The sequence below is a fragment of the Colletotrichum aenigma genome (assembly GCF_013390185.1).
Source record: "Colletotrichum aenigma strain Cg56 chromosome Unknown KSG_Cg56_contig06, whole genome shotgun sequence".
Taxonomy (NCBI): domain Eukaryota; kingdom Fungi; phylum Ascomycota; class Sordariomycetes; order Glomerellales; family Glomerellaceae; genus Colletotrichum; species Colletotrichum aenigma.
The window spans coordinates 3,895,659-3,920,548 of record NW_023500912.1 but is presented as its reverse complement, the minus strand read 5'-3'; the positions used below and the strand labels follow the sequence as shown (position 1 = coordinate 3,920,548).

General features: G+C 50.5%; 7 protein-coding genes across 7 annotated transcripts; 3 read left to right on the top strand and 4 right to left on the bottom strand.

The window, feature by feature from the left end:
- Window positions 1-390: 390 nt before the first annotated feature.
- Window positions 391-2,515, bottom strand: CGCA056_v010055 (uncharacterized protein; the record flags this gene model as incomplete). The annotated part of the gene is made up of 2 exons (XM_037325302.1): window positions 391-456; window positions 2,324-2,515. The coding sequence occupies 2 exons, from the start codon at window positions 2,513-2,515 to the stop codon at window positions 391-393; spliced, it is 258 nt and encodes an 85-aa protein (XP_037177335.1).
- A 1,028-nt stretch (window positions 2,516-3,543) lies between these two features.
- fer8-0 (Fe-regulated protein 8) lies at window positions 3,544-5,095 on the bottom strand (the record flags this gene model as incomplete). The annotated part of the gene is made up of 7 exons (XM_037325301.1): window positions 3,544-3,625; window positions 3,681-3,754; window positions 3,828-4,236; window positions 4,295-4,764; window positions 4,823-4,870; window positions 4,931-4,975; window positions 5,042-5,095. The coding sequence occupies 7 exons, from the start codon at window positions 5,093-5,095 to the stop codon at window positions 3,544-3,546; spliced, it is 1,182 nt and encodes a 393-aa protein (XP_037177336.1).
- A 3,802-nt stretch (window positions 5,096-8,897) lies between these two features.
- Window positions 8,898-9,623, top strand: CGCA056_v010053 (uncharacterized protein; the record flags this gene model as incomplete). Its single annotated transcript, XM_037325300.1, has 3 exons — window positions 8,898-9,023; window positions 9,086-9,216; window positions 9,293-9,623. 3 exons carry the CDS (start codon window positions 8,898-8,900, stop codon window positions 9,621-9,623), a joined length of 588 nt encoding a protein of 195 aa, XP_037177333.1.
- A 356-nt stretch (window positions 9,624-9,979) lies between these two features.
- On the bottom strand, window positions 9,980-11,623 carry CGCA056_v010052 (putative transporter; the record flags this gene model as incomplete). Its single annotated transcript, XM_037325299.1, has 4 exons — window positions 9,980-10,150; window positions 10,209-11,289; window positions 11,336-11,364; window positions 11,417-11,623. 4 exons carry the CDS (start codon window positions 11,621-11,623, stop codon window positions 9,980-9,982), a joined length of 1,488 nt encoding a protein of 495 aa, XP_037177334.1.
- A 1,067-nt stretch (window positions 11,624-12,690) lies between these two features.
- On the top strand, window positions 12,691-14,319 carry CGCA056_v010051 (uncharacterized protein; the record flags this gene model as incomplete). The annotated part of the gene is made up of 1 exon (XM_037325298.1): window positions 12,691-14,319. One exon carries the CDS (start codon window positions 12,691-12,693, stop codon window positions 14,317-14,319), a length of 1,629 nt encoding a protein of 542 aa, XP_037177331.1.
- Window positions 14,320-17,710: 3,391 nt separating this feature from the next.
- On the bottom strand, window positions 17,711-19,912 carry uaY-0 (Positive regulator of purine utilization; the record flags this gene model as incomplete). The annotated part of the gene is made up of 1 exon (XM_037325297.1): window positions 17,711-19,912. One exon carries the CDS (start codon window positions 19,910-19,912, stop codon window positions 17,711-17,713), a length of 2,202 nt encoding a protein of 733 aa, XP_037177332.1.
- Window positions 19,913-21,078: 1,166 nt separating this feature from the next.
- On the top strand, window positions 21,079-23,003 carry gsfF-4 (Cytochrome P450 monooxygenase gsfF; the record flags this gene model as incomplete). The annotated part of the gene is made up of 7 exons (XM_037325296.1): window positions 21,079-21,375; window positions 21,428-21,577; window positions 21,626-21,892; window positions 21,965-22,113; window positions 22,175-22,342; window positions 22,411-22,657; window positions 22,806-23,003. 7 exons carry the CDS (start codon window positions 21,079-21,081, stop codon window positions 23,001-23,003), a joined length of 1,476 nt encoding a protein of 491 aa, XP_037176762.1.
- Between the last annotated feature and the right edge of the window lie 1,887 nt (window positions 23,004-24,890).

Genomic DNA, 24,890 nt, shown 5'->3' with positions numbered 1-24,890 from the left:
CCAACAGCGACTATCTCGCACAGCACGCTGTACACATTTCGCGGTTGGTAGACTCCTCGATTGCCATCCTCTGCCTCGAAAATCCCGTCCTTTCCGACCCTTCTATCCGTCAACTTCCCTACGTTTAGGATCAGAATTGCCCCCGAGGCGCCGGCATCGCGTTCCGCAACAGGCTCTCCGACGCCTACGCTCTGCTTCGGAATGTATAAGTTGCCAGAGGCTTCTCGTCTGCCTACAAAGCCGCCCCCGCGGCGCCGGTCCCCAGCCGCATGATTGACGCGCGCCCGTCCCCGGTCCCTCTCCCTTCGAAGAGTAGATTTCCAACATTGAAAGCAGAGAGGACTGCAAGAGCAGAGAGGGCTGCAAGAGCAGAGAGGACTGCCAGAGGGATTACAGGTGGCCTACGCCGGCTTGGAGGGCAACGCCGCTGGTGATGCCGAAACCACGCTCAGGGCCCTGGCAACGTTAGCAAGGCTACTGGGCAGTTCTTGCACGACTGGCGTAGAAAGACTACTAGAAAACTGTTGGTTTTCGTATATTAATTGATGGCAGGCTACCTCTCAGAACCAGCGGATCCAAGCGCGCTTCAAGCGCGCCAATGCTTCCATGGCGGATGCATATCTGGTTTGAAAAGCTCGAATTGCCAGAATCAGAGAGATGGGCGCAGGCCGAATCTGCGCTGAATGACCTGACATTAAGCCACTCTGTCTTTTCGCGTCAGATTCCGGACACTTGTCGCTGGATGTCAAGTTGGATGAAAGTCCTAGCCTCCGAAGCTACGATTCTGACTGTGGTTCTGGGAGTGAACACCACGAAGACACTGCCGGGGAGATATTTGAGGGCAACACCCAAAATGAAGACAAGGAGGATAGGCGGCAAAACACAGAAGACATCATGTGAATGGCAGGAAACCTCAGAATCGCTGGCTTGCAATTTAGCAGGCATCCGTCGCATTCCTTAAGAGTTTCGTTAGCCTAGCAGTGTCAGTTGGCTATCCAGGCAGTGTCTACACACACGTATATCCTCTTAAAGCGACTTTGTCTCCTGCGTACTCACTTTCGTCCTCGTTATTGGTGTTGTCGTTGCTATCTTTGTCGTCGTCGTCGTCGTCGTCATCTTCCTCGTCGTTTTAATTATCACTACCCCTATTGGTTTCCATGCTGCTGTTGTCCTCATAGAAGAAGTATTGGATGTACCACGATCATGCCTGGGTAAGGCAGCTAACTAACACTGCCAGGCTAGCCAGGTTCTTCTTTGAAGGAGGCTTGAAATGGAAACTCTTTTTGGTGTAATATTTACGACGTCAAAAAGCTGAAACTGGCTTTGTAGCCGCCGTCTTCACCCTTTTCACATTATTACTATCTTGAATATGGCCTGTATTCTCCGAATCACCTCGTGAGTTGTATCAACACCAAAATAAGCACTGTCGCCGACCAGGAGACAGTTTTCATCGCAGCAGAGTTACTTAGCGACGTGGTCGTGCTAGTCGGCACACCATCGGGGGTCGTTGCTAACGTCGTCATGGCAGCAGACTTAGTGGTACGTGTAAGCGCCTGGAAACTCTGTTCAGCAGACTTTGTCGGTTCTGATCCATCATCAACCTCAGGATCCTCCCCAGATTCAGAGCTAGATGTAGCTTCTGCCGCTGATCTTGTTTGCGAAGCCCCTTGTATTGATGTTGCGTGAAAGTCTCGACTCCGATCGGCTCTCTGTCCTCCACCTCTTTGACCAGCTCCCCTTTGTCCGTCGTAAGGCCGACCCAGATTGTGAGGTATATCGATATCAGGTCTGCTTGGTCTTCTCAAGCCACCCAAAGCTCTGCCGAGAATAAGGCCGTCTGTGAGTTCCTCTCTCGATGGCAATGGGCAGTAAAGCCCGCCGGTGGAGTGGGGGTGGCCGTCGATAACTGTGAACAAGCATTGAGGTGATTCCTCGCTTTCTTCGACACCTCTTCTCAATTCTTTGGGCTATAAAACGTATCAGTGTAGAATCCTGTTGCAACGTTACGAGAATACCTACTTGACTCCAATAAGAACACTTGGCTTCACAAGTGAATAGGTGTTTTTGGCTCTCTCGAAGATTCTGAATTGATGAACACGCGGGGGTATTCTGACGTGCAACGATGAAGACACTGAACTTGCTCAGGCTTCACGAGATTGCAGCAAAGGCAGCCCAAAAACGCCTCCCGATCTGTCTGTGGACATCGCTGCAACACCGACGAAAGCTCGCAACTCTCCTCGCACTTGGATGTCCCAGCGACAGTCTCCAGAATTTCCTTCGCATCCAACATGCCCGATGCATGATTGCTCTTATCGTCTCGTACCCCACAGTCAAGTATCTTGTCGATCGAATTCCTCTGCAGAAGGCAGACTGCCAGAGATTCCTTGTCGTCCCCGGCTGCCTCAACGCATGTCTGTCCATAGGTTCGGTTGGCGTAGTCCTTTCGGCCATCGAGCAGACCACAGCCACTAGAAAGCTGTAGCAGCGTGGAAATGACAATGAGAGATATTGACATTGTGGTCACTGAGTCCTTGAAATTGATTGGGAGTTTCTTAGGCAAACTATTTGATGTTTGCGCGGATCAGATGCAATTGAAGGGTCTTTATCAGTTCATTCTCGTTGCCTAAAGACCCAGTGTCCACTAGATCGTCTGCGGCACAGGCGGAGGTCCCCTGCTGATTTCGCGTTTCGCTGTTGGTTCCCTGGAGATGGATCTTGCGCAACCCTAGCTCGGTGTTGGCTCAGTTGCATGACCCAGCCACACCAATCCGCACCACTGCCTTTCCGCAACTCGTAAATCTATCACCACACACAGCTGCATCCGTTTGGTTTTCTCGCTTGTATCAATGCCGGTGTGTGCATGCATTACTGTCAACTACAGAAGCCTGACTTTCGATCTGAACGGTGTGTTCACAGTCCTTCGCAACACAGCATGTTGAAAGTTCCATTGTCAGCCGAGCAGTTGGTCAGCGGCACAGCGACGCCCGATGACAGGGTAATCTTGTGAGCGCCAGCCTTCAATTGCTAAACAGGGCATTGATTGCCGTACTGAGAGCCATGTGGCGGGTACCGATGGCGGGGCTAAGCGCAGCAACGGTCCAACAAGGCAGAATTTGCATACTCAACAGGCTATGCCAGCCCAAATTGGTCTGATTTGCCGCTTGTCTGATTCTTGGCAATGCACAGGAGAATTAGATACCTTGAGGGCATTCACGATGCTGGCCAGCAGTCTCAGCCTGAATATCGACCAGGTCTGGGCTTGGGGCGTCATTCCGATACTTGTCGGAACCGTTCCCGGAACAGTGGGTGTGTTGAACAAATCCCCCCTGTCTGTGTCACCGGCTTCGCTAGAAAACACCTCTGGAACACTATTTCTCTTTTATTTCATTGGTCTTTCCCCTTTGGTCAACATATACTGGTTGGCGACAACTGCTTGATCGACCTCTAAGTCTATCTAACGACCGGTGCATTATGCATCGGAACATCTCGCCGTCTTTCTCTACAGGTACTTACAACAGTGAGTGGCCTCAACTCTTTCTATTATTACAGGTGGTACTCTCTGGGGTCGGTGACACGGACACCTCTTCGCTCCCACACACCCTCAATGTTCATGTCTGCTGTTCCCCTGATAGAAAAGTCAGTACACGGTAATGTTTGCCCATGGAATGGTGGTGACTTACTCTTCCCGCGGCACGACTGCTGGCTCAGTCTGTCCTGCTGCAACATCGGGGTTTCTGAACACAAAGTTCTTTTTCTATGTCGGGGGAAAGAGGAGGCCTCGGTCAGCGTGACTTCTTTCCAACAGTTACCCGGTTGTGTGGTCTTACCAATCCCAATGACAGATGGATTGCCGGAGGAGTAACTACAATGTGGTCCGTCGGCTCTTGGCCGTTGATCATAGCCAGAATGTTCTGAGCGACCACCTTCGCTTGCCCGGCACCAGGTCGGGCAGCCTTGTGCGCACCAGAGTCGGCAATATCACCAGCAGCAAACATGTGAGAGTATGCAGCATCTTGGAACTGAAGAGTCGGTCGTACTTTGATGAAGCCGTTTACCGGGTTCACGAGAGGGGCATCGCCGGTTTGCTTGAGATCCTGGAGAAACTGGTTGTTGGGTGTTTGCCCCGTTGCGGGGATGATGAGATCCGCTGAGAGCTCGCGACCATCTTGCAGCTTGACTGAAGTCTGGGAGGCAAGACCGCCAGGTGGGATCACAGCGCGGGAGCCGGTAATCAACCTGAAGTAAAACATTAATGGCTGCTGAGATCGGGGGGATACTTAGGTTATGAGCATACTTGATTCCCAACTCCTCGAATCGAGTCTTGATAATCTCGTCCAACTTGGTGTGGTAAAGAGGCATGAGATGCTCTCGTGAATGCACAAGAGTCACCTCCTTTTCGGGGTAGATTTCCTTAAGATCCGTAGCCATCTGGACGCCCACCGCGCCGCCTCCGATAAGAATGACAGAAGACGCCTTCTGAACCGCCTGCTGATGCGCTCTCAAGGTGTCGACCGATGATGGCTTGTCATCGCCGGGCATGGTTCCAGGGCTTGGCAATCTGGTGCCTGTTGTGACAACCAAATATTCGAACGGAATCTCTCCTGAACCTTGCCATTCTCTATCCAAAATGACGGAATTGGGGCGGAGAGACTTGGCGCGGGCTTGAATCACCTGATGCCGCGATGGGTCGGATGACTTTGAGAAAGCTGCTGTGTATGGAATGAAGGCTTTATGCTCATGGTCTGGCAGGACTGCGAAACGAGGCTGAACCACGGGTTAGTCATGAATCATAAGGACGCCGTGAAAGATACTGGCAACTTACGAACGCAAAGAGATGATGAAAGTGGCTGTGCGGTTCAACCAGCAAGATCTGCCAGCTACGAGTCAGTCGTCACTCTTTTCAAAGTTGTTTTTCGGGAAATTAACTCACGCGGTGGGATGCTGGCAGAGCAGCGGCAAGCTCGCCCACGGCGGCCTAACGCACGGCGAGTTGTTAGCAGTTGTTTTATAGGCAACAGCATAAGTACAAAGAGACACCTACAAGACCGACATACGATCCTCCGAGGACAACAACGTTCTTCAAAGGTTGCAGCATCTTGATTGGTCGGGCAGTAGTTGAGATATCCGAAGTCGTGGGATAGAAATGTGAGTCTTGGCAGCTGGAACAATTGAGTGTTAAGCCCCGGTGGCAGGACACCTCAGCTTTAACAGATTGTCTTTCACTACGAAATCGGAGCTCGGCTCGTATTACGAGACTTGCGCTGTGGGTCAAGTGCGAGTTGACAGTGTGTCGCAATCGCACTACCGGCGGTGGCTGCCGCACGGATTTATGATTGCAAATCTGATTAGATCTTTCTCAGCTCTTTAGAGACAGCTTGCGTTATCCCCCACTTTACCCGACTCACGTTCGGTTTGTTCGGAATTGGTGGCGGAACCAAAGAGTCGGAGCCGACTTGGGCGCCGTCGCCGATGAATAATATGGGGACGTACTCAATCAGCGGGGCCGCACCGGCAATGAGTCGCGGCAATTCAGACCGGCTCTCAGCTTGATTGAATGTCGATACATTATTGGCCTCCTGACGCCTCAGAGCCCGGACCTCCGTCCTTAGAGACTGTTCCGGACGTCGGCGCCAGAGTGGGATTACCGCTTACCATCTAGGTAGCTACCTAGGTAATAGAAGTGATGTGTAACTCGAGACCTTGATTGACCGACCTCAATTTAGACAAATCTTATTTGAGCAGTGGAACAGCGTGGACAGTGATCGATGTACCTCTTCGTCCTTGATAGAAAATTACAGCTGTTCAACTGACTCATTCCTGAAGCGAAATATTTAAATTCGCTCGCCGGTGTGTGAGTCGTCATGATCCATACTCCCACAAACACGACACACGAAAAAACAACAAGAACCAAACTCGCACAACAATCTGATAAGCCCCATTTTCAATCCACAGGCAAGCATAATGCCGTACTTATCGAAAGGCAAGAGGAATAAGGGACGTAAGAAAATGATTTGTTCTCAGCAGTTTCTAGATGACGAGCACCGCGGAGATGCAGTTCCCACTCTCGAACAGGCATCCGACGATGCCTTGCCAGGTTGGCTGATCCGAAGGCACCAGAACCAAAACTCACGACTCTATTCGCTACCCGACGAGCTGATCTTGGAGATCATTGACTGCATGAACGCTGTTGACTTTTGGTTCTTTCGCCAAGTCTCTTACCGCCTCGCCAATGCGTGTGCAGGCTTCCATCTCTACAGTAACCCTCAGAACGAAGAAGATCATCCTAAACTTTGTTCCAAGCGGGAAAGCAATAACTGGATAAGTCAATGTTACAAAAGATACATAATGCTGTATCCTGCTCTTGTCGACAGAAACTGTAGGCACAGATTCTGCAGTTGTGCAACGGTCAGCACACGAACGCAGACGCGACTCGACGCAATCACAAGAAAGTTCTTTGAAACGGATTTCATCACGTTATGGCATAAACAGTTTAATACGTCACTTGAACCAGTGAGGTATCTAGGGGTTACACTGATGGCGCAATATCCGTTCCGCAAAGAGGTTAGAAAGCAGCGTATAGCCAGTCTTCTCTGTTCAGAGTGTATTTCGACAAAGAACCAGAGATATCGTTACGACTCGCCCGTGGACGCTCTGTGGAATCAAGAATGCAGAAAATGCGCGGATGGTCAAGATCCATGGGACTGCTGTTTCCACTACAGCAGTGATGAGACTAAACGTCTGACGTATCCTTACAGCACAAGTGGAGAGCGCTCATACTCTTCCTATTCGGGTCCACTCCAACTTTGCGCTCATAAGACCTTCAACTGGCCCGATATGCACGACAAATTGGTCGATATTGGCACCATTTCAAGCGCTAAAGAATGCGCACAAGACAAGCGTCCATTCGTGGAGTGCACCGACTGCTTCGCGGAAATAATGGGCCACGACAAAGGCATCAAGCAACCTGCCGTTCGCATGATGAAGGACCGAGCGCACTGCTACCTCTTGTTGGAATGGTGCTTGCCGATGTTCAAGCTGCGCGCTGGTGTCCCCGTCACCCTTAGCTTTCTCAAAAAGACCTTCGACAGGGTTGGGGAGAAGTATGAGGCGCTACTGTGCCCACACGTCACATTCTTCGAAGAGGTGCTTCGAGGTTCGCTGCTGAAGAGCTTTTGGAACACCGACGAAGTTGATCCTGCTGTTCGCTTTTGTAATTGCAAATGCAAATTTTGCGGCTTCAAGTATTTATTAAAAAGACATGGCGATCGAGTCTACTTGGAAGGAAACTACATCATCTGGTACCAGCAGTATTGGACGGACGAAATTACACCTGAAATAGGAGGCAAGCGTGGAGGACTTTTGGAAGACCCTACCCCACATGCAAGGCTTTGCAGAGCCCAAGGAATCTCTTGGTGCACAACAAAAGGATGCTTCAATTTGAAGAGGTAATCGCAGGAATGGTGCAAAAGATGAAGTCTGGCGTTTCGGTGAACGAGTCTCAGCTAGGTTGATTGCAAATTTATGAATCTTATATTAATCTTCAACACCATATCTCACGAGTCTTGCTATCCGAGCGAATAACTACCTATACTAGATGTAATATTTTATTTCATCTCAATTTACTTTTACTACTATTGTGACTATTCCTATCCCTCTCTCTGTCCCTATTATTTTAACTATTATTATTGATGTTATTATTACTGTCTGTATCATCGCTGTCGTTGTGGTCGCTGTCGTTGTGGTCGCTGTTATTACTGTTACTGTTGCCGTCGTCGTTGCTATTGTCGTTGTCTTGGTCGTCGTCGTTGTTGTTCTTGTCGATCGTCCTTGTTATTATATATCTAGTACGCGCCCGGTTAGCTAGAAGTATCCGCTCGGATAGCAAAGCTCTACCTAACACGCCACGAAAGATAATCATTACCGCTTACTTTGTCTCATTTTCATTTGAGGCATTGGAGGTTACTTTTAACGTTTTCTCGATAGTTCTAGTCACAAGATAGATGCTTCTATGTAACCGGACGAAGTATGCCCTTGAGTAGGTCTAACCTCGTTGAATTATCCCGCAGTTCCAGTTTCAATCTGTAATTATTCAATCTTTCTTATTGTCACTATTTTCATCTCTTCCATATTCCTCGTTCCTGCCGTCATCCGTGAATCACTATCCGCCCGAACTGCAAAAGTGTTCGTTAAATATCCATGCTGTCTATGCTGTCCTGAAATAAAGTGCTGAAAGTGACATCCTGCTCAAATTTATGTGCCAAAACCTCATGTCATGATCGCTCCTGGGGTTGTTCGGAGATTTCGCGAACGATTCTCCTGGAAGCGCACTGCCTACCATCCCTCCGGCTGACCCACCATTTAGCAACGACCCAAGTCTGTGTGTTCTTGGCACAAACCTGACCCCATCTCGCGGCTTTTGAGACCCTTTGACTCGTGCGTCTCTCTTGATTATCCACATCAAATAGTTCTAGAACCAAGTGCTGGTACTGTTGTTTGGTGCATGTCGCTGAAACATTCGTGACCAAAGACTCAGCTACGGAGTTTTTGTCTGCCCAGTCTTTATTAACAACCCCACAGATGTCTTCCAACTTTAGAACAGCTTGTGTTTAGGTGAACGCGGCTATATCCGCTGTAGTCTACTGGAATCCTTCCCGGTAGCGAGTTTAATACCGAATCCGACGACATCATGAACTTAGCCTCTGGGCGGTAACGTAGCACTATCGACAAAATACCGAATACTTCCATAGCGTGCTTCATGATTCCTATACATTCAAGGACAAATGCTCTGTGGTACTCTACCTTAAGTCTTATTCATCATCAGCTAGTGGTACTTGATCAAACATTATTTCATCTTCTTCCAAGCTCTATCGTCGATCGCAGACCTCTTAGCCATCATCATGGTTCTCTCTAAAGTCTTCACTTTTTTCTGGGTTATGGTCCTTGCGAGCTGCGTTGCTGCCGCACCACTGGACCCTCGCCAGTTTTCCGCACGTATTACACTGGGCTACAGGACTGTTAGCAAGGTATGTTTTCAAGCCGGAGACTCAATCAGTGGGTTTAACTCAGCAACTGACTGTCTCTCTAGGAGCAAGCCAAACAGTATAACGCGAAGGGAAGAATCACCTTCGACCCTGCAAAGGCTCAAGGAAACCAGATTGGCGTCGGCGTCTACACCACACCTGGCCCGGCCGAGTGGAAGGGCAACCCAGGAGACTGGTAAGTAGACCCCCATAAATCGTCCTTCTACCCTCATATCCTCAAGAAACCGACCTGGCCACATTGTTATATGCAGGTACTGCCACATTACCGCGCGCAAGTCAACTGTGGATTCGATTTCCAAAGTCTGGATCCCCAAACAATACTGGTGGAACATCCAAGGGATATATACATGGGCGGAAAAGGAATTCTCCAAGAAGGCCAAGAATTTCGACTTTGATAATGTCTTGCGCCTTTCGCAAATCGGAAACTACGAGCCGACTAAGCAGCTTCTGATCCCAACATACCTGCTCTCTGGCAAGGGTATGGACTTGAAAGTTACCTGCAAGGCCAACTGGAAGGACCTCCCCTCCAACAGGCCAGTGGATTACTCCAAATGGCCCAAGGTTCTTGGAATCCCTCAGTAGGGTGCAGTAACGGGTTACGCCTCTATTGCCGCTCCTGTGACAATGGCAACGGCTGGCTGCTTTTTTGACAAGACCCGTATTAAGCTTTTGGTCTCATTATGATCCAGCAACTACGAAATAGAGCAACTCAACTTCTGGGTAGAGAAAAGCGGTACTATGGATTGGGATTTGTTTTGAGGAGTTTGGACTGAGTATCATGAACGCTATAGACAAAAGACGTGGAAAAGGCAACGTCTCTCACTTCCAATTCAGATTTAAATCATAGCCGGGTTGTTATTCACTGCTATTTGACATCTATACCCCAACCACCATCGAACGGTTGATTTTCTCAACACATACCGCCCCTTGCCTCAGTATCAATAAGCATAAAACAGCCTCGCCTCCTGGTCAGTGGCCCGAATCTTCCTGTTCTCCCTTACGAGCATCCACTTCATGAGCCATGCTCCAGCAACGCAAGCTACACAAAAGGCGGCACTGCTGGCCATCGGAATGACGTATCTCGGGGCGTCGGATGTTGGCCACAAGTACTAAAGTCATGATGTCAGTGGACGGCATCTTCTATTCATTACCAGAGACAATGCTTACCGGAGTCCAGATGAAGCTGATGCTTGCGCTCGTGTTAACAATGGCTAGCGCCGAAGCCTTCTTCTCCTTCGTCTGCCCGCACGTGCTACCAACCCAACCCAGTAAGATGCTGTTCACTCCGTACGTGCCTACTGTGAAGACCACCATCGCGAAGTAGCGTGCTCCAGTGTTCATCGTGGCACAGGCCAAGACAAAGCCAAATAGTGCAACGGCCTTGGAGATGGTGATATGCCAGGTGCGCTCGTTGTGCTTCCCTGAGCTCCAAGCCCAGACAATAGACAGGACTCCAGCAATGAGGTAAGGTGGGCACGTAAGAACAAGGGTAATCGTGGTGTTGAAATTGAGCGTCTCGACGATGGTGGGGAAGAAGTTCTTGAAGCCGTTCGTGGCGAGGTGCATGTGCTGCATGCAGATGAACACCCACACCTTGGGATCCACGAAGGCTTCTTTGAGGCCACCCCAGGTGCTGCTCTGCAGACGCACACCCAAAGTATCCCGCGCGATTCTGTCGTGGGCAAGTTGCTGTTGTTCAGGGGTCAGCCAGCGGGTCGTGAGGGGCTCATCGGGAAGAGTGAAGCACGCCACCATCGCGATCGCGAACGTGACTGCGCCTTGGAGGATGAAAAGCCAGCGCCAGCCCGCAAGCCCGGCGGTGCCATCCATGCCGTTGAACACCCCTGCTGCAATCAGGCCAGCGAAGGCCGTTGCCAAAATATTCCCCGAATAGAGCACACTGATTCGAGTTGCCAGCTCTTTCCGCGTGTAGAAGATAGACAGAATATATAAAGCTCCTGGGTAGTATGGAGCCTCTACAACCCCAAGAAAGAATCGCGTCAGGACAAGACCCTTATAATCGTGGACAGCGGCTGTTAGAGCGCTTACAACGGCCCAAGCCATCATGAAGCCGCCCATGTACCAGGATGGGCGAACGCGCGTAAGAACCAAATTGCTGGGAATCTGGCCGAGGATGTAGCCGACGAACAGGATAGAGACGGATGTTGAGTACTGAACGCTTGAAAGACCGAGTTGCTTTTCGAGGCCGTTGAGGCAAGCAAGGGCGATTGCATTACGGTCAAGGTAGCTTAGCGGTTAGCGGGGGAAAACAAGTCTGGTAGAGGTTGACCTACTTGAGCCAATACATCAACCAAAGAGTCGGCTGTGCTTCTGTTAGATGACAAATTGAGGCGTGTTATGGTGTGTTGACTAACCATAACCCAGAGATCCAATTTCTTGACGAGCTTGATCTCTTCCGGATCCGTCTTTGCCGTGGCTCCAGAGTAATCAACTGCCGGTGCAACTGTCTTGTCATTGTCTGCGACATGAGAGTGCTCCTGGTGCAGAACTTGTCGCTTCTCAATGTCAGCGACCGGCTGCTCGACATGGCTCTCTGGCCGCGGGTCTGTAGAGTTCGCCATCTTCGTCGCAGGCTTTGTCAGTAACGACTTCTTAGTTGGGACCAAAAGCTCAAGAGCTACAGATGATAAGACAACGCCGCATCCCAAAGCCGACGAAGGAGAGCGCCTGTATTTGATCTCCAAGCACCGGTGAGCTCTTCCCCGCAAACAACCCCGGATTTGGCATTCTTGGCTCGAGATATCTGTGTTGAGATGAATGCAACACACGCATGCACTCGGTGGGGAATCTCGCACCAAAGTGACGGTAGACTGGTGTTGGGAAGTCGATAAGCCGTTGCCTCGGCCTGCGGCGCCGAAGGCCGAAAAGGAGGCACAGAATCAAGGAGCGGTCACCTCCCTCCAACGCGCCAGAGGATCACTGCCTAGGCGCCGTTCCCCCAACTTGCCCCCTCATCCCCCGCAGATCCGGTGGATCGGGACACTGGAGGTGGACCAGAGGCGCAATTCCTTATCCGCGGCTCCGTGACCGGCCCAATCATGTTGCAATGGAAAGGCATGCTTGGTGCATTTGCCGGTTGCTGAATGGCAAAATGTTGGGGGGCTGGAAGAGACAATTGTGGAGTAGTTTTCGGCCTCGGGGCCGCGCCGCTGTCTCGGCGTCTCACGCCGCTTTGTGTAGAAATTTGGGTGTTTGGAGGCTGATGAAAAGGATTAGACTGATGCAAGGTCTCGCGGCAAATGCCCCGGATATGCAGCTCATGAGCCGCATCTTAGGGCATTCCCAAGCACTTAGCAATCGAAACCTGTCCGATGGCGCTTGTGCATTGCTTGGCTCGGTCTTCAGTCCGCAATCGGCCGCATGTGAGAGTGGTGAAGTGGACTTTGGTCCCTTAATCTTCCTTGTCGTCTGTACGAAGATCCGAAGATATACGTAGTTGATACTATGTTGCAGTATTGAAGGAACACATATCAAAGCACCATTGATGCTGTTTCAGCCGTCGAGCTTCACCCATTTGTTGTTCTCCCTACGTCGTGTTCTTATCCACATCTTCGTATACACCATGATCGAGAAACCTCCAATCCGTATCGGAAATGTATCCGGCGCAACAGGAGACCACCCTCACGCGATGGCGCGCATGGTGCGCTCTGGGAATGTCCAGGTCATCACCGGCGACTGGCTGTCGGAGATGAACATCGCCTGGAACGCCATCACCAAACGCGACGTCGACCCGAACCTCGGATACGAAAACGGCTTCTACGAGCAGCTCGAGGCATGCATCGATGATATAATGACGAAGGACATAAGAGTGGTGACAAACGCTGGCGCGTTGAACACCACGGCGCTCTTCGAGAAAATTAAGGTGCTGTGCAGGAGGAAAGGGTACCCCGAGAGTGTTGTCGCGGCGGTTCTCGGCGATGATGTGTCTGGTCTTCTCGAAGACACCAGCCAAGACTTGAGGTTTCCTCATCTCGACCACCCCGAGATCACCCTCGACGACTGGGGGCTCAAGCCCTGGTGCGGCAATGCTTACATTGGCTGCTGGGGAATCGTCGAGGCACTAAGAGCTGGCGCGCGCATCGTCGTTGCTGGAAGGTGTACGGACGCGTCGCCGGTGATGAGTGCTGCTGCGTGGTACTACGGTTGGCGAGAAGATCAGTACCAAGAGCTTGCCGGCGCACTGCTGGCCGCACATCTGATTGAGTGCGGACCGTACGTCGTGGGCGCGAACTTCTCCGGCTTCAAGGAGTTCCTTCCTGAGCTCGTAGACTTGGCGTTCCCCATTGCGGAGATCAGTCGAGACGGCGAATGCGTCATAAGCAGGACTGCCGAAGGCGGCGGCCATGTCACCAAGCACACAGTAACGGCGCAGTTGCTCTATGAGCTCCAGGGGCATCTCTATCTCAACCCGGATGTGGTAGGAGATCTCTCTGGGGTTCAAGTTGAGGAGCAGACAGGCTTTGGGGAAGATAGAGTACGGGTTTGGGGTGCGAAGGGCCTGCCGCCTCCACCAACGACGAAAGTAATGTTCGCGGCGGAGGGAGGTTATCAAGCTGAGGCCACCTTCTACATCAACGGTTTGGATGTTGATGAGAAGGTGTCCATGATGAAGAATCAGCTGACCCACATGTTCAAAGGCAGTAACTTCAGCCGACTAAGCATGGAGCAGTACGGTACTCAGGTGCAGAATCCCAGCTCACAGCAGGCGGGGACAGTTCAGCTTCGGGTGTTTGCGCAAGCCAGGACAAAGGATGACATCGCAGCGGTGAAGTTCAAAATTCCCATTTACGCTGTGAGGATGCAAAGCTATCCGGGGTACCATATGTCTCTCGACTTCCGGACGATGGATCCGAAACCGTTCATGGAGATGTTCCCTGCGCTGATACCGCAGTCGGCCATCGACCATCGTGTTCTGTTGGGGACCGGAGAGTTGATACCAGTCCCATCACCGAAAGAAACGGCCGATTACAAGGTTGTCCGGCCATCAGCCGACACCGCCGAACCCGTCGACCTGACATCTCTGGGTCCGACCGAGTTTGTTCCCTTGGGTAGCATCGTCCATGCTCGGTCTGGCGACAAGGCCGACAACTCTAACATCGGTTTCTTCGTCCGATATGAAGATGAATATGCGTGGCTGCGGTCATTGTTGACCGTGTCGCGATTGAAACAGCTGCTCGGTGATGATTGGTATAAGATCAATCCTAACAGGCGCGTGGAACGTGTCGAGTTCCCCGGCATCAACGCCGTGCACTTGTGAGTAATTCTTCATCATTAATATCAACAAAGAGCTGATAGACGTTAAGCCGCATTTTGGATAACCTGAACGGCGGCATCGCCTCTTCAGATAGAATCGATGGGTTGGGGAAGGGAATCGCGGAGTTCTTACGAAGTAGATAATTCGATATTCCCAAGGCTTTCCTCCAGGGAGGAAGGATATAAAGAGGGAAATAGGCTATCAGATTGTATTATGATATAAGGCTATTAAATCATGGCATACTGCTGTCGTTCGGCCTCGGAAGTACCAACTCAAAGTGTCCCATGATCCAAAGTGGCGACTACTCCGCTGGAGCCACTGGGCCGGAGCTTTGGCGACCGCCTATTTTTCCTGTGCTAGAGCGACTACATTCCTGTGACTATAATCTAATCACTTTACTATCGTCGTCGTTGTCGTCGTCGTTGTCGTCGTCGTTGTCGTCGTCGTTGTCGTCGTCATCGTCGTTATTATCGTCGTCGTCGCTTCCATTGTTGTTGTTATTATTGTTATAGTCGTCCTTATAATCATCCCCGTCCTTATCATCGCTATGAATACTATTACTTTCGATAGGAGGAATCAAGTGCATAGGAAATCTAGCCGCGCAGACAAAGGAAGATTAGGCGGTCTCGAGCTTTGCACTCAACTTTCAGGGTTTATCATCCACATCTACCTAGATAAGCCACCGTCGTCATGACACTTTTACATAAGAGGTCTGTCTCTAATAGAATCCGGCCACAAGATCTATATCATTGACTCGTGAACCGCCAGTTTCAGCTGCAATGGCATCAGAAGTTCATGATTCGGACTGCAAATAACATTCATTAGTTTCAAAATAATTGCACGAATGATTCTTGAATTATGAGTCAGCGACTTCAAACTGTGTTCACTCCATAGTAAGGCCAAGGAACTAGCGATAGAAGTAGGCCCACCGCGCGTACGTCAACAGAGGTGAAGGCCGTCACGTTGTGCCTCACAATTCCCGCCGAGTGTACGTGAACGGAGGTTCAAGCCCTCACGATGACCCTTACTGTACGTAATCTCTTGGCCGTGGCTTCTGCGTCATGTCGTTAACATTCTCCCGGACAATTTTGCTCACCGGGGTGCCCAGTTTCAGACTTCCCCAGTGGATCAGCACAGCCGATATACCGGATAACTCGATGGGTTACTCTCACGGCTGTCGGTGTGCCGAAGATGTCCGTAATTTGCCCGGCCGGTGCCTGAAAATCTAATTGAACACCACCCTCACCACCAAAGCCCGCACTGTTCTTTCCCATCATGGACACTGCACATATAATAAATGACAATAGCCAGATTTCACAGGCAATGAATGCTCATTATCGGAATAGCACGGTGAGAAGAAAATTACCTAATTCAGCACCCTAAGACAAGGTCAACATGGACTTCCGTTTGCCGCAAGCCGCAAGCCGCAATTGCCTTTATGGTAGTCATCGGAGGTGCGGTCGCGTGGGTAAGTTCGCCTGTCTATGGGAATCGAAAGAAGTCGCTAAACCTAGATAGAAGCTGTTGAGTTCTTTGAGGAGCCCAATGGCAAACCTACCCGGACCTTGGCATACGATAATTTCAGACCTTCGATTACGATACGAAGTTGCCAGGGGACGAGGACCCCATTGGATCCATCAATTGCATGTGCAATACGGTCAGTTCTCGCGACGCATTGTCAGGTCCATTAGCTAAACGTCGACAGGTCCCGCGGTTCGTTTGGGTCCAAGTGAGGCAAGCTTCCAAGACTCAGCCGCCGCCAAAATCATCATCGCATCAAAGGCGAGTACTTGAAGGCGGACCTCTACGACAAATTGATCACTGGAGTTGTCAATGTTTTCAGCACTCGGAATCTTGACGTCCATAAACGCCAGCGACGTCTTCTATCGTCCGAGATGGCCGAATCTGCGCTTCAGAAACACGTCCCCGTGGTCGAATCAAACATTCGATTGGCATTGAATCGCATGCGGGACGACATGGAGAAGAATGACTACACGGTAAGGTTTTCGCTCAATTCTACCGATATGTGCACTGACTGTCTTTGAAAGGACGTGTATCATTGGTTCCTCTCAATGGCCACTGACATCATCGGCGAGCTCAGCTTCGGTGAATCCTTCCGGATGTTGGAGACTGGAGAGGTCTGGTAGACCCGATACGTACGAGGCCATTCATGCTGACTACTTATGAGGAAAACCAATACATCAAAGACATGCAGAGCGTGGCCCAGGCCGGAGGAGTCCGGGTCACTTTTCCCTTCCTGCTCCAGTTATCGAAACTGGTGAATATACCAGTGATAAGCGACGCTGTCGCCAATCAGGAGAGACTCATTGGTTATGCTGACCAGTCTATCAAGCGTCACCAGAAGTTGGCGCAAGACAAAGGCGATGAGATGAGAAGTACACTGTTTTCAAAGCTATATGACCAAGTAAGCGGTGGGAATCTCAGCTTCGTTGAAGTGCGTGACAACGCCGTGGGCTACATCGTTGCAGGCTCAGACACCACCGCAAGTGCCACATTCCAGGAATTCGATGAATGCCAACAGCTAACAATTATGAAGGCAAATTCTTTGACTTACCTTGTTTGGTTGCTTTGTCGTCATCCAGATGTTAGAGACATCCTCGTTGCAGAATTGCGAAGCCTACCCTCAAACTTCAATTACGAGCAAGTCAAAAACCTCGAATATCTCGGATACGTCATCGAGGAGACACTGCGCCTCTACCCCGCTGCACCGGCCGGTTTGCCCCGGCTCGTCCCGTCTGGCGGTGCGGAACTCGGTGGCTATCTACCTTCCAGCTGATACCGTTGTCAGCACGCAGGCTTGGAGCTTGCATCGTGACCCCAGGGTATTCTCAAATCCGCTCAAATTTGACCCTGGACGATGGCAACATGCAACGAAGGCAATGAAAGAGTCACTACTCACTTTCGGCGGGGGTAGCCGTGGTACGTACAGATCATATCGCGTCCAGTTCACGGTGCTAGGACTAACCTCCCCTAGTCTTCTTGGAGGTTCACCTCGCACGAATGGAGTTGCGGCTCGCTGCAGTCCATTTCTTTCTTGCTTTTCCTGAAGCAAAAATGTCGTCCGAGCAAGGCTTCACGGACGATGATATGGAACCAGAAATGTATTTTCTCCTGAAACCGGCTTCTCACAGGTGTCTCGTGAAGGCAAATTGAGCAAAGCTAGGCACATGGCGGGGTCGGCCTGGGTTGTTGTTCCGGATCCCTGGACACCTATACTGCGATTCCCTTGCTGGACGAAGCACCCGCTGAAGTGCTCTTACTCGACTCCCCTATTGTGTGGCTCGTCATAGGGTGGGCTATGAAACTCCAACAAGCATGTACATAGATCATTAGAATGTATTATTGTATGGCTACCGCGCCATTTTGTTGTTTGTTAGCCTGAGAAGTACCGACTTGGAGCTTCCCCTAATCCAAAGAGCCACTCTTGTGACAGCTGAGCGATCGCATCACTATGGTACTGATCGTAGTAGATGCTCTGCAGGTGCCCGAAGCAGTCGCGTAGCGTATCATCCACCGTCATGTTGACAAAGCTCTGGTTTGTCTCGTGCCCATAGATGGCGTCTGTGAGATTCATGTCCACGGTCTGGGATGTGTGGCCAACATCTGCGGGCTGATTGGCGAATGACATACTCGTTGCAATTGTCTGCCCATTTTGTGCTTCCACAACGTCCGCTACAACCGCGTCACTCAGGCGGTCAAACAATTCAGAGGAGTTGCGTGCCATAGTCCATCTTTCTGAGAGAGCGACTAACACCTTAGAGCAGGCACGAGTATCGTTGACGACCTGACTGATGGACGGAGTCGAACTGAGGGTTGCATTGGCGACGTTCCCACTGCCTTGAGACCGGTTCTGGATGTGCTGAATATGGTTTCGGAGGGCATAGATATAAGAGAGGCCGGCAATGAATATGGAATGAAGAGTGACCCAGGAGTAATTGATCTTTCTGGATCGATGTAAGTTGGCGTATAGCTTGATTGCTTCTTGTGATGAGTCGAACATGTGCTGCAAAACGTTGCTGTTTCTGGAGGCGTCGCATATGGAGGGGGACGGTCGAAATAGCATGAGAATGCCGTTGTGGTACAGCAGCTCGTACCATTCCGCTGAACGGAAACTAGACCTGCCAGCCGGAGATGCGAGGGGTGCGTCGGCGGGAATGAGCGGGAGGCTAGAAGTCCCCGCACGCCATGTTTGGAGCTCCTCGGCTAAAGCCTCTCGGGTAGTCTCGTATGTGGTGTTGCTTTCTCTGTTGATCGTGCTTCGGTGCAGTGAATTAAGGATTTTTCCGCAGATAAGTCGGTATCGCACGATATGGACGAATATGACTGTGCCCAGATGCCACTCTGGGGTTCCAAATAGCGCTGTAGACAAGTGACCATCAAGTGGTGCACTGGTCGGAATCGACTCCGAGTGAGGAAGCTCGGCGTCGATGTCGTCCAGCTGTATCGCGAGTGGTCGCCCAAGAATCATGCTGGCAATGCGATCCATGGATACCACGCTCCAGAAGCATCTTCGCTTGATCTCCAAATCTTCCTGTCTTGCCCCGATTTCCGTCTCATCTCCGTCTCGAGGTAAGCTGTAAGTCGACGACTTGTGTAAGCCAAGTTCGAAGCATGTCCGCGCTGCCACTCCGATGAGATGCCAGACATTGGTGCTCGTATCATGGGACGTGGTGCCCATTCTGTACTGGCAGATGAGAAGCAGTGCCTGAAGCGCCGTAATCCCGCCCTGGCCGAGAACATCAACAAGACGCGTCAAAGCTCGATTGTAATGGACCTCGGCGTCCCAGATACCATTCCAATTGAGCTTGTAAACTTGTGCGGTGCCGATCGCAAGGGTCATATCGACAAGGAAGCCGTCAACGGGATTGATCGAGTCAGAACTCCTTGCCTCATAAACAACATCCAGCGCCTTATCGAGCGCCTTTGGAGACAGGAAGGGGTAACAGAGTCGATCATGGCCACAATACGCATTCACTATCTCTGTCGCCATGGCTCTTGGTGGCAGGCTCGAAGCGGCGTTGAGGACCAAGCTTCCTGTTGTGCCATCGCTGTTCGATGTGAATCCCGGAGGTTGGCCACCTATGAGTTGAGACGGCGCGGCAGGTTGGCTGTGCGATTGAAGTAGATTGGCGAGGAAAAGTCCACTTGTCGATCCGACGAAGTCTCTCCCTCCCCCAGCACTGAGTGACAGATGGATAACCTGACTGGCGATTTCGTTGCTACCAGCAGGGGCTCGTTGCTCCTCGGTGTGCAGACCGAGGCTTGATGAGGTGGCAGGGGTTACCAGCCTGTCTCCGCTACTTGCTCGCTCCTGGTGCTGCTGGGGCTGCTGTTGCTGAGCCTCGGCCAGTTTACCGGATAGCTCGTCATTCTCTGCTTGGAGGTCTCGTATCTTCTGCTCAAGTCTCTCGACATCCTGGCGTCGTAGCTCAATCTGCTGCTCCCGTGCGGCATACGTGCATTGCGCGTTGATCCTGGCACACGGCGCGCATGATGGTCTTGTACGGTCGCACCGAACCTTTCTGCGGTGACAGCGCTGGCACGCGCCGATCCGGCTGGCGGATGCCGGTGGCATTGAATGCAACCCTTGCCTCTCTTGTCTGTGTAGAGGATCAACTCATGTTGTCCTAGCAGTTGCTCAAGGGGGCTTGTCTGCGATGACGAATGCCTGGGTTGAAGGGGGTTGTTTCCGGGAAGTTGGAAAGTCTGGGGTAACCTCCCAGCGTGGGGACCTTTGAGTGCTAGAACAGGGGCTTCTTTAGCCAACCATCCCTCCCCGGTTTCGGTCATATTGGTGGGTCTGGGACAGGATTTCTTCCTGGTGCACTCAAGACATTATCTGACTACATGGATGATCACCTTGCGTCGATGAGGTATGAGCTAATGTTTCTTGGATGATTTAGGTAATTTTCGGAGTTTCACGGGATGTGGACTTTGTGATAGTTTCAGTCGCAGTATGACAATGTGCCATGCTGGGGCCAGACCATCCCAGCAATAGCATCCATCTTGACGACCAACACAGTTTCCGGGGGAAGCTGAGCTCTTGACGGGCGAAACACCACGGACTCAGGCGGAATGCGAGACGTCACATTTGACACAAATTTTAACACATGTATATTGACCTGCCATTTGGCAGCCGGGAGTTAAGACTAACTACGCCCTCCTCCCGCCCATCCCTACAATTGACAAGAATTACCGGTCGCTCCTGGCCTGCCCCGCTTCGACTGCCTCAAGAAGCCTAAAGTCTCCGATCGTCGTACTAGACCAAGTCTAGGTACCCAAATGATCAGTCCAATCAGTCAAGATGATTGAATGATGTGCAATTTTTTATTGGAAGCTATCGGTACAACTTTAGATAGAACCTAGAACACCACCAAACTGTAATTGGAGGCTCATGCGTTCACTGCGGGGTGGCTCATGGACACCGGCGTTTTCACATCTTTCCGATTGTCCTTTGGACCACAGACAGCACTCATGGATCTTGTGAGTTTGTCCGACTCCACCGGAACATCTCAAGCACATGAATACAGCGAGGAGGCAAGCAAGCCAATTCAGGAAGAGTCATAACCACGCCGAAGGGCCGCTGCCTGATGTCCTAAAGCACTGACATCTTGGAATTCAAGCTTTTGGGCTCTGTGATTTCAGCTATTGCGTATTCTCTTCAGGTCTCACCCGAGCCATAATATGCCATCCGAGCCTACATCTTTACATAATTTCCAGTGGCGAGCGCCTATTTCCACCATGATCTTCTTCAACAGCAAGTACATGGCCCTTCTTGGGGCAATTGTCTCGTACATAGTCGCCATCTCAATACTCTGCGCCTTACGTCCAGGCCTTCGTCAGATACCAGGCCCTTGGATTGCTAGATGTAGCCCTATTTGGAGGGTGATATTCGTGTGGAATGGAAACGCTCATGAACGATACCGAGAGCTTCATGTAAAGTATGGACCAATCGTGCGAACTGCCCCGAACGTCGTTGATATCTCGGATCCTTCCGCCATATTCACTATATATGGCATCGGCAGCAAATTTCTCAAGGTTCGTGCATACGTGGTGGATAGTAAATGATGGATTGATGCTCATAGAACAGTCTGCGTTTTATCATACCCTATCAATGGCATACGAAGGCAAAAACATGCCTAGTATGTTCTCCACCACCGATCCCGAAGAGCACAAGGCCCTCAAGCGGCCGGTTGCTCAGAAATTCTCCATGAGCTCGATCCGAACACTCGAGTATCTGGTAGACCCCTGTAGCCAGATTTTCACCGATGCTATGTTATAAATGCAGGGGCAGGTTGTCGACCTCGGAACCTGGGTTCAGTGGTACGCCTTTGCCGTAATTGGCGCTATCTCGTTTGCTCGAAGATTCGGGTTCATGGAAGAACGCAAAGACATCGAGGGAATGATTGCGGGTATCGAGTTCGGACTTGTCTATGTCGGCCGGGTCGGGCAGGTGCCATCTCTTCACCCGTTTCTCCTCGGGAACCTCGCCCTTAGGAGGGCTTTTTCTAAACTAGTCCCCGTCTCCAGAGATCCCATCGCAACTTCCACAAAGGTATGTCCGACTGGGGCGGTAGTGGCTCAGATCCCCTGCTCAGAAGGCTTGTCTGACTGACTGTCTGAATAGATGGTGTTGGAAGGCATCAAGGAGTACGACGCCGAAGAGGCAGACACCACTCATAGACGAGACTTCCTAGCATACTTGCGACAGCAGCAGAAGTCCACCGGCACCATCATGAGTACGTGGGAGCTTATGAACCACTTGATGAACAATCTGTAAGTTCTCGGCGCCCGACATATTCTTTGGGTTGTAGGCGCGTTCTACTAACAAGCCTAGTCTAGCTGGAAGTGATACTACGGCTATTTCTCTCCGCGCTGTATTCTACTACCTCCTGAAGAACAAACACGCGTATCAAACGCTGCAACACGAAATCGACAAGGCCGACAGGGACGGAAAGCTGTCCCCCGTTGTGCAGTACAGCGAGAGCCTGGAACTTGAATACTTGTGAGCGTTGAGATGCTTTCATCAGGCAGCAAAGCGCATATGGATGAAGAATAACACGATTTCAAAAGGCAATTATGTATCAAAGAAGCCATGCGAATGCACCCCGGTGTATCATATCCCCTTGAGCGTATAGTGCCCGAAGGTGGAGTTGAGCTATGCGGAGTACAGCTCCCAGCGGGAACCATTGTAGGCATGAACGCAGCAGTCATCCATCGTAACTACGAAATATTTGGTGAAGATGCCGATGAGTTTCGACCCGAGCGTTGGCTCTGCCCTGAGGAGCAGGCCAAGAACATGGATCGGCACTTATTGACCGTAAGTCGCAGCGCTATCTTGTGTTCACACGCGTTTACTGCCTCCCTACATTCTTCATTTCTTATCTTCATCGTTGCATACTTCAACGCCACAAATCTGGTATTATCTGATCAAGGGCACTGCTAATATATGGAATCGCTGACTAAAGTTTGGAGCGGGCGCAAGAACGTGCATCGGGAAAAACATTTCTATCATGGAAGTCGGCAAGTTTGTGCCCCAGATCCTTCGCCAGTTCGACTTAGAGTGGGCATCGACCGAGCCAGAATGGAAAGTCAAGACGTTTTGGTTTGCAAAACAGTCAGGACTTCTGGTCAGATTCACTCCTCGTGCAGCGGCTAGCAATTAGGGTATTTGATGTTGTAGTGAGGAAGTGTCAAGACTTTGAGTCAGTATTTCAAATGTAATTAGCAACTTGAATATGTCCTTATGAAGAAGGCAACACTCGACTTTTATTAAGTCTAGTTGCAGTGTATTATCTCTTTTTATTATTGGGAGAAAGGGATAAAATTAATACGACAAGTACCTTGAAATCTGTACTCAGATTCAAAATATCCCTTCATGTACCCCTCTTGTGATAGTCGTCCTCAAAATCGGCAGAATCACGATACAATAAATTGCGAAGAGTTTTGCTATCCGGGCGGATACTTCTGGCTAACTGGGCGGGTGTAGATGTGAATATAACGACACTAACGGCGACGACGATGACGACGACGAAGATAATAAGAGGGATATAGAGAGGGATAGAAATAGCGACGAAAATAATAGAAGTTAATCGAGATAAAATCAACTATTAGACCTAATATAGGTAGTTATCCGCCCGGTTAGCTAGAAGTATCCGCCCGGATAGCAAGACTCATTGCGAAGGTCTCCTTTCGTGGAACCTTTGGCGCCTGTAACCTGATCTATGGCCTCTAGAGATCCTGTTGAAGCCTCCATCTGATTGTAAGAGTAATGGTGTTGCCCACTCGGTTACCCTGCCTCCACTCGGTAATTGAAGCGGCAGGAATTGTCCCAAGCGCGCCCTGTCCTTCGAGGTCAATGGAAGCACGGTTGAGTCTGATATCGGTGTTACGGAACCGGGCTTGAATTTGCATCTCGGCATGCGCAGGAAGGTCGTAATCTTCACCGAGATGGATTCCAAGGAAGGCGGAGCCATCAGCCCGGTTCCAGACAGAAGCTTCGACTTCTCCTCCGGCCGAGCGGCCTTCCTGTGTGAGAGGGTCGCCAGGTGCAGGGATGGTCAGCTCGAAGGTGTTCCAAGTGGGTGCATTGAAGAATGGGACGCAGCCGACAATTGGTCGACACACGGATTGACGCGATTTGAGGTTGACCGCGTCATCGGGCGAAATAGGTAAGGGGCTCGCGGAGGCGCAGGACAGAAACAGGAAGACGTAAGCTAGCGCCAGGGCTAGAAAGTTCTTTTGAACTGACATTGCGATAATGGAGAAAATTTGTGGGACAGAGATATGACCGTAGTGCAGAGCGTTGAATAGGCTGAAGGAGATCGTAGAATCTGGCGCACACGAACCTCAACACCTGTGGAAACTGAGCACCGAGTTCAATTTTAATAGCTCGTGTGAGGTGCACAATGTCGTGGGCTTCAATCGGATCAGTCGGACATGAGATTCTGTTCATAAATTATTGAAATCTGGATCTACCTTGCACATCGTGGGCCAACTGAGTTAGTTCTCAATCTGTCTGGGCTGGCTTAGAACTTAAAGCAAAGTGCGGGTCTGCCGCACGACCTTAACATTGCAAGAGAACAGTTCCATGTCATGAACTTGTATTCGATCATCTAATTCAATTGACAGTGGATGCACCACGTGAAACCTAAATCGGCATGCCGCATTCCACATCTTTGTTTTACACCTTCGCCTCATTGTCGTTTTGCAGAGGTGGATCATCTCGCAAGAAGTCTTAACCGGCGAATTGGTTGAACTCTAAAATTTCGGGAACGCTCGGGGTACAACCCATGATTACAGTTAATTGACAACTGAACTACCTAGTAAACTATATCATCTAGTTTATTAACGACAAAGACAGTCTAATTTGAAAAGTACGAACGGCTAAGCGTTTTGTTCGAACCTCCGTAAGATCCGGGTGAAGCCATAAATAGCTGTCTCAGAACTATTCCGTTGCATTCAATTTCGTCACTCAATATTGCTTTTACCAGTCCTTTCAAGACACTTGGCGACCTCTACAGCGCAGCTTTGAAACGAGTTTGCAGTGAACA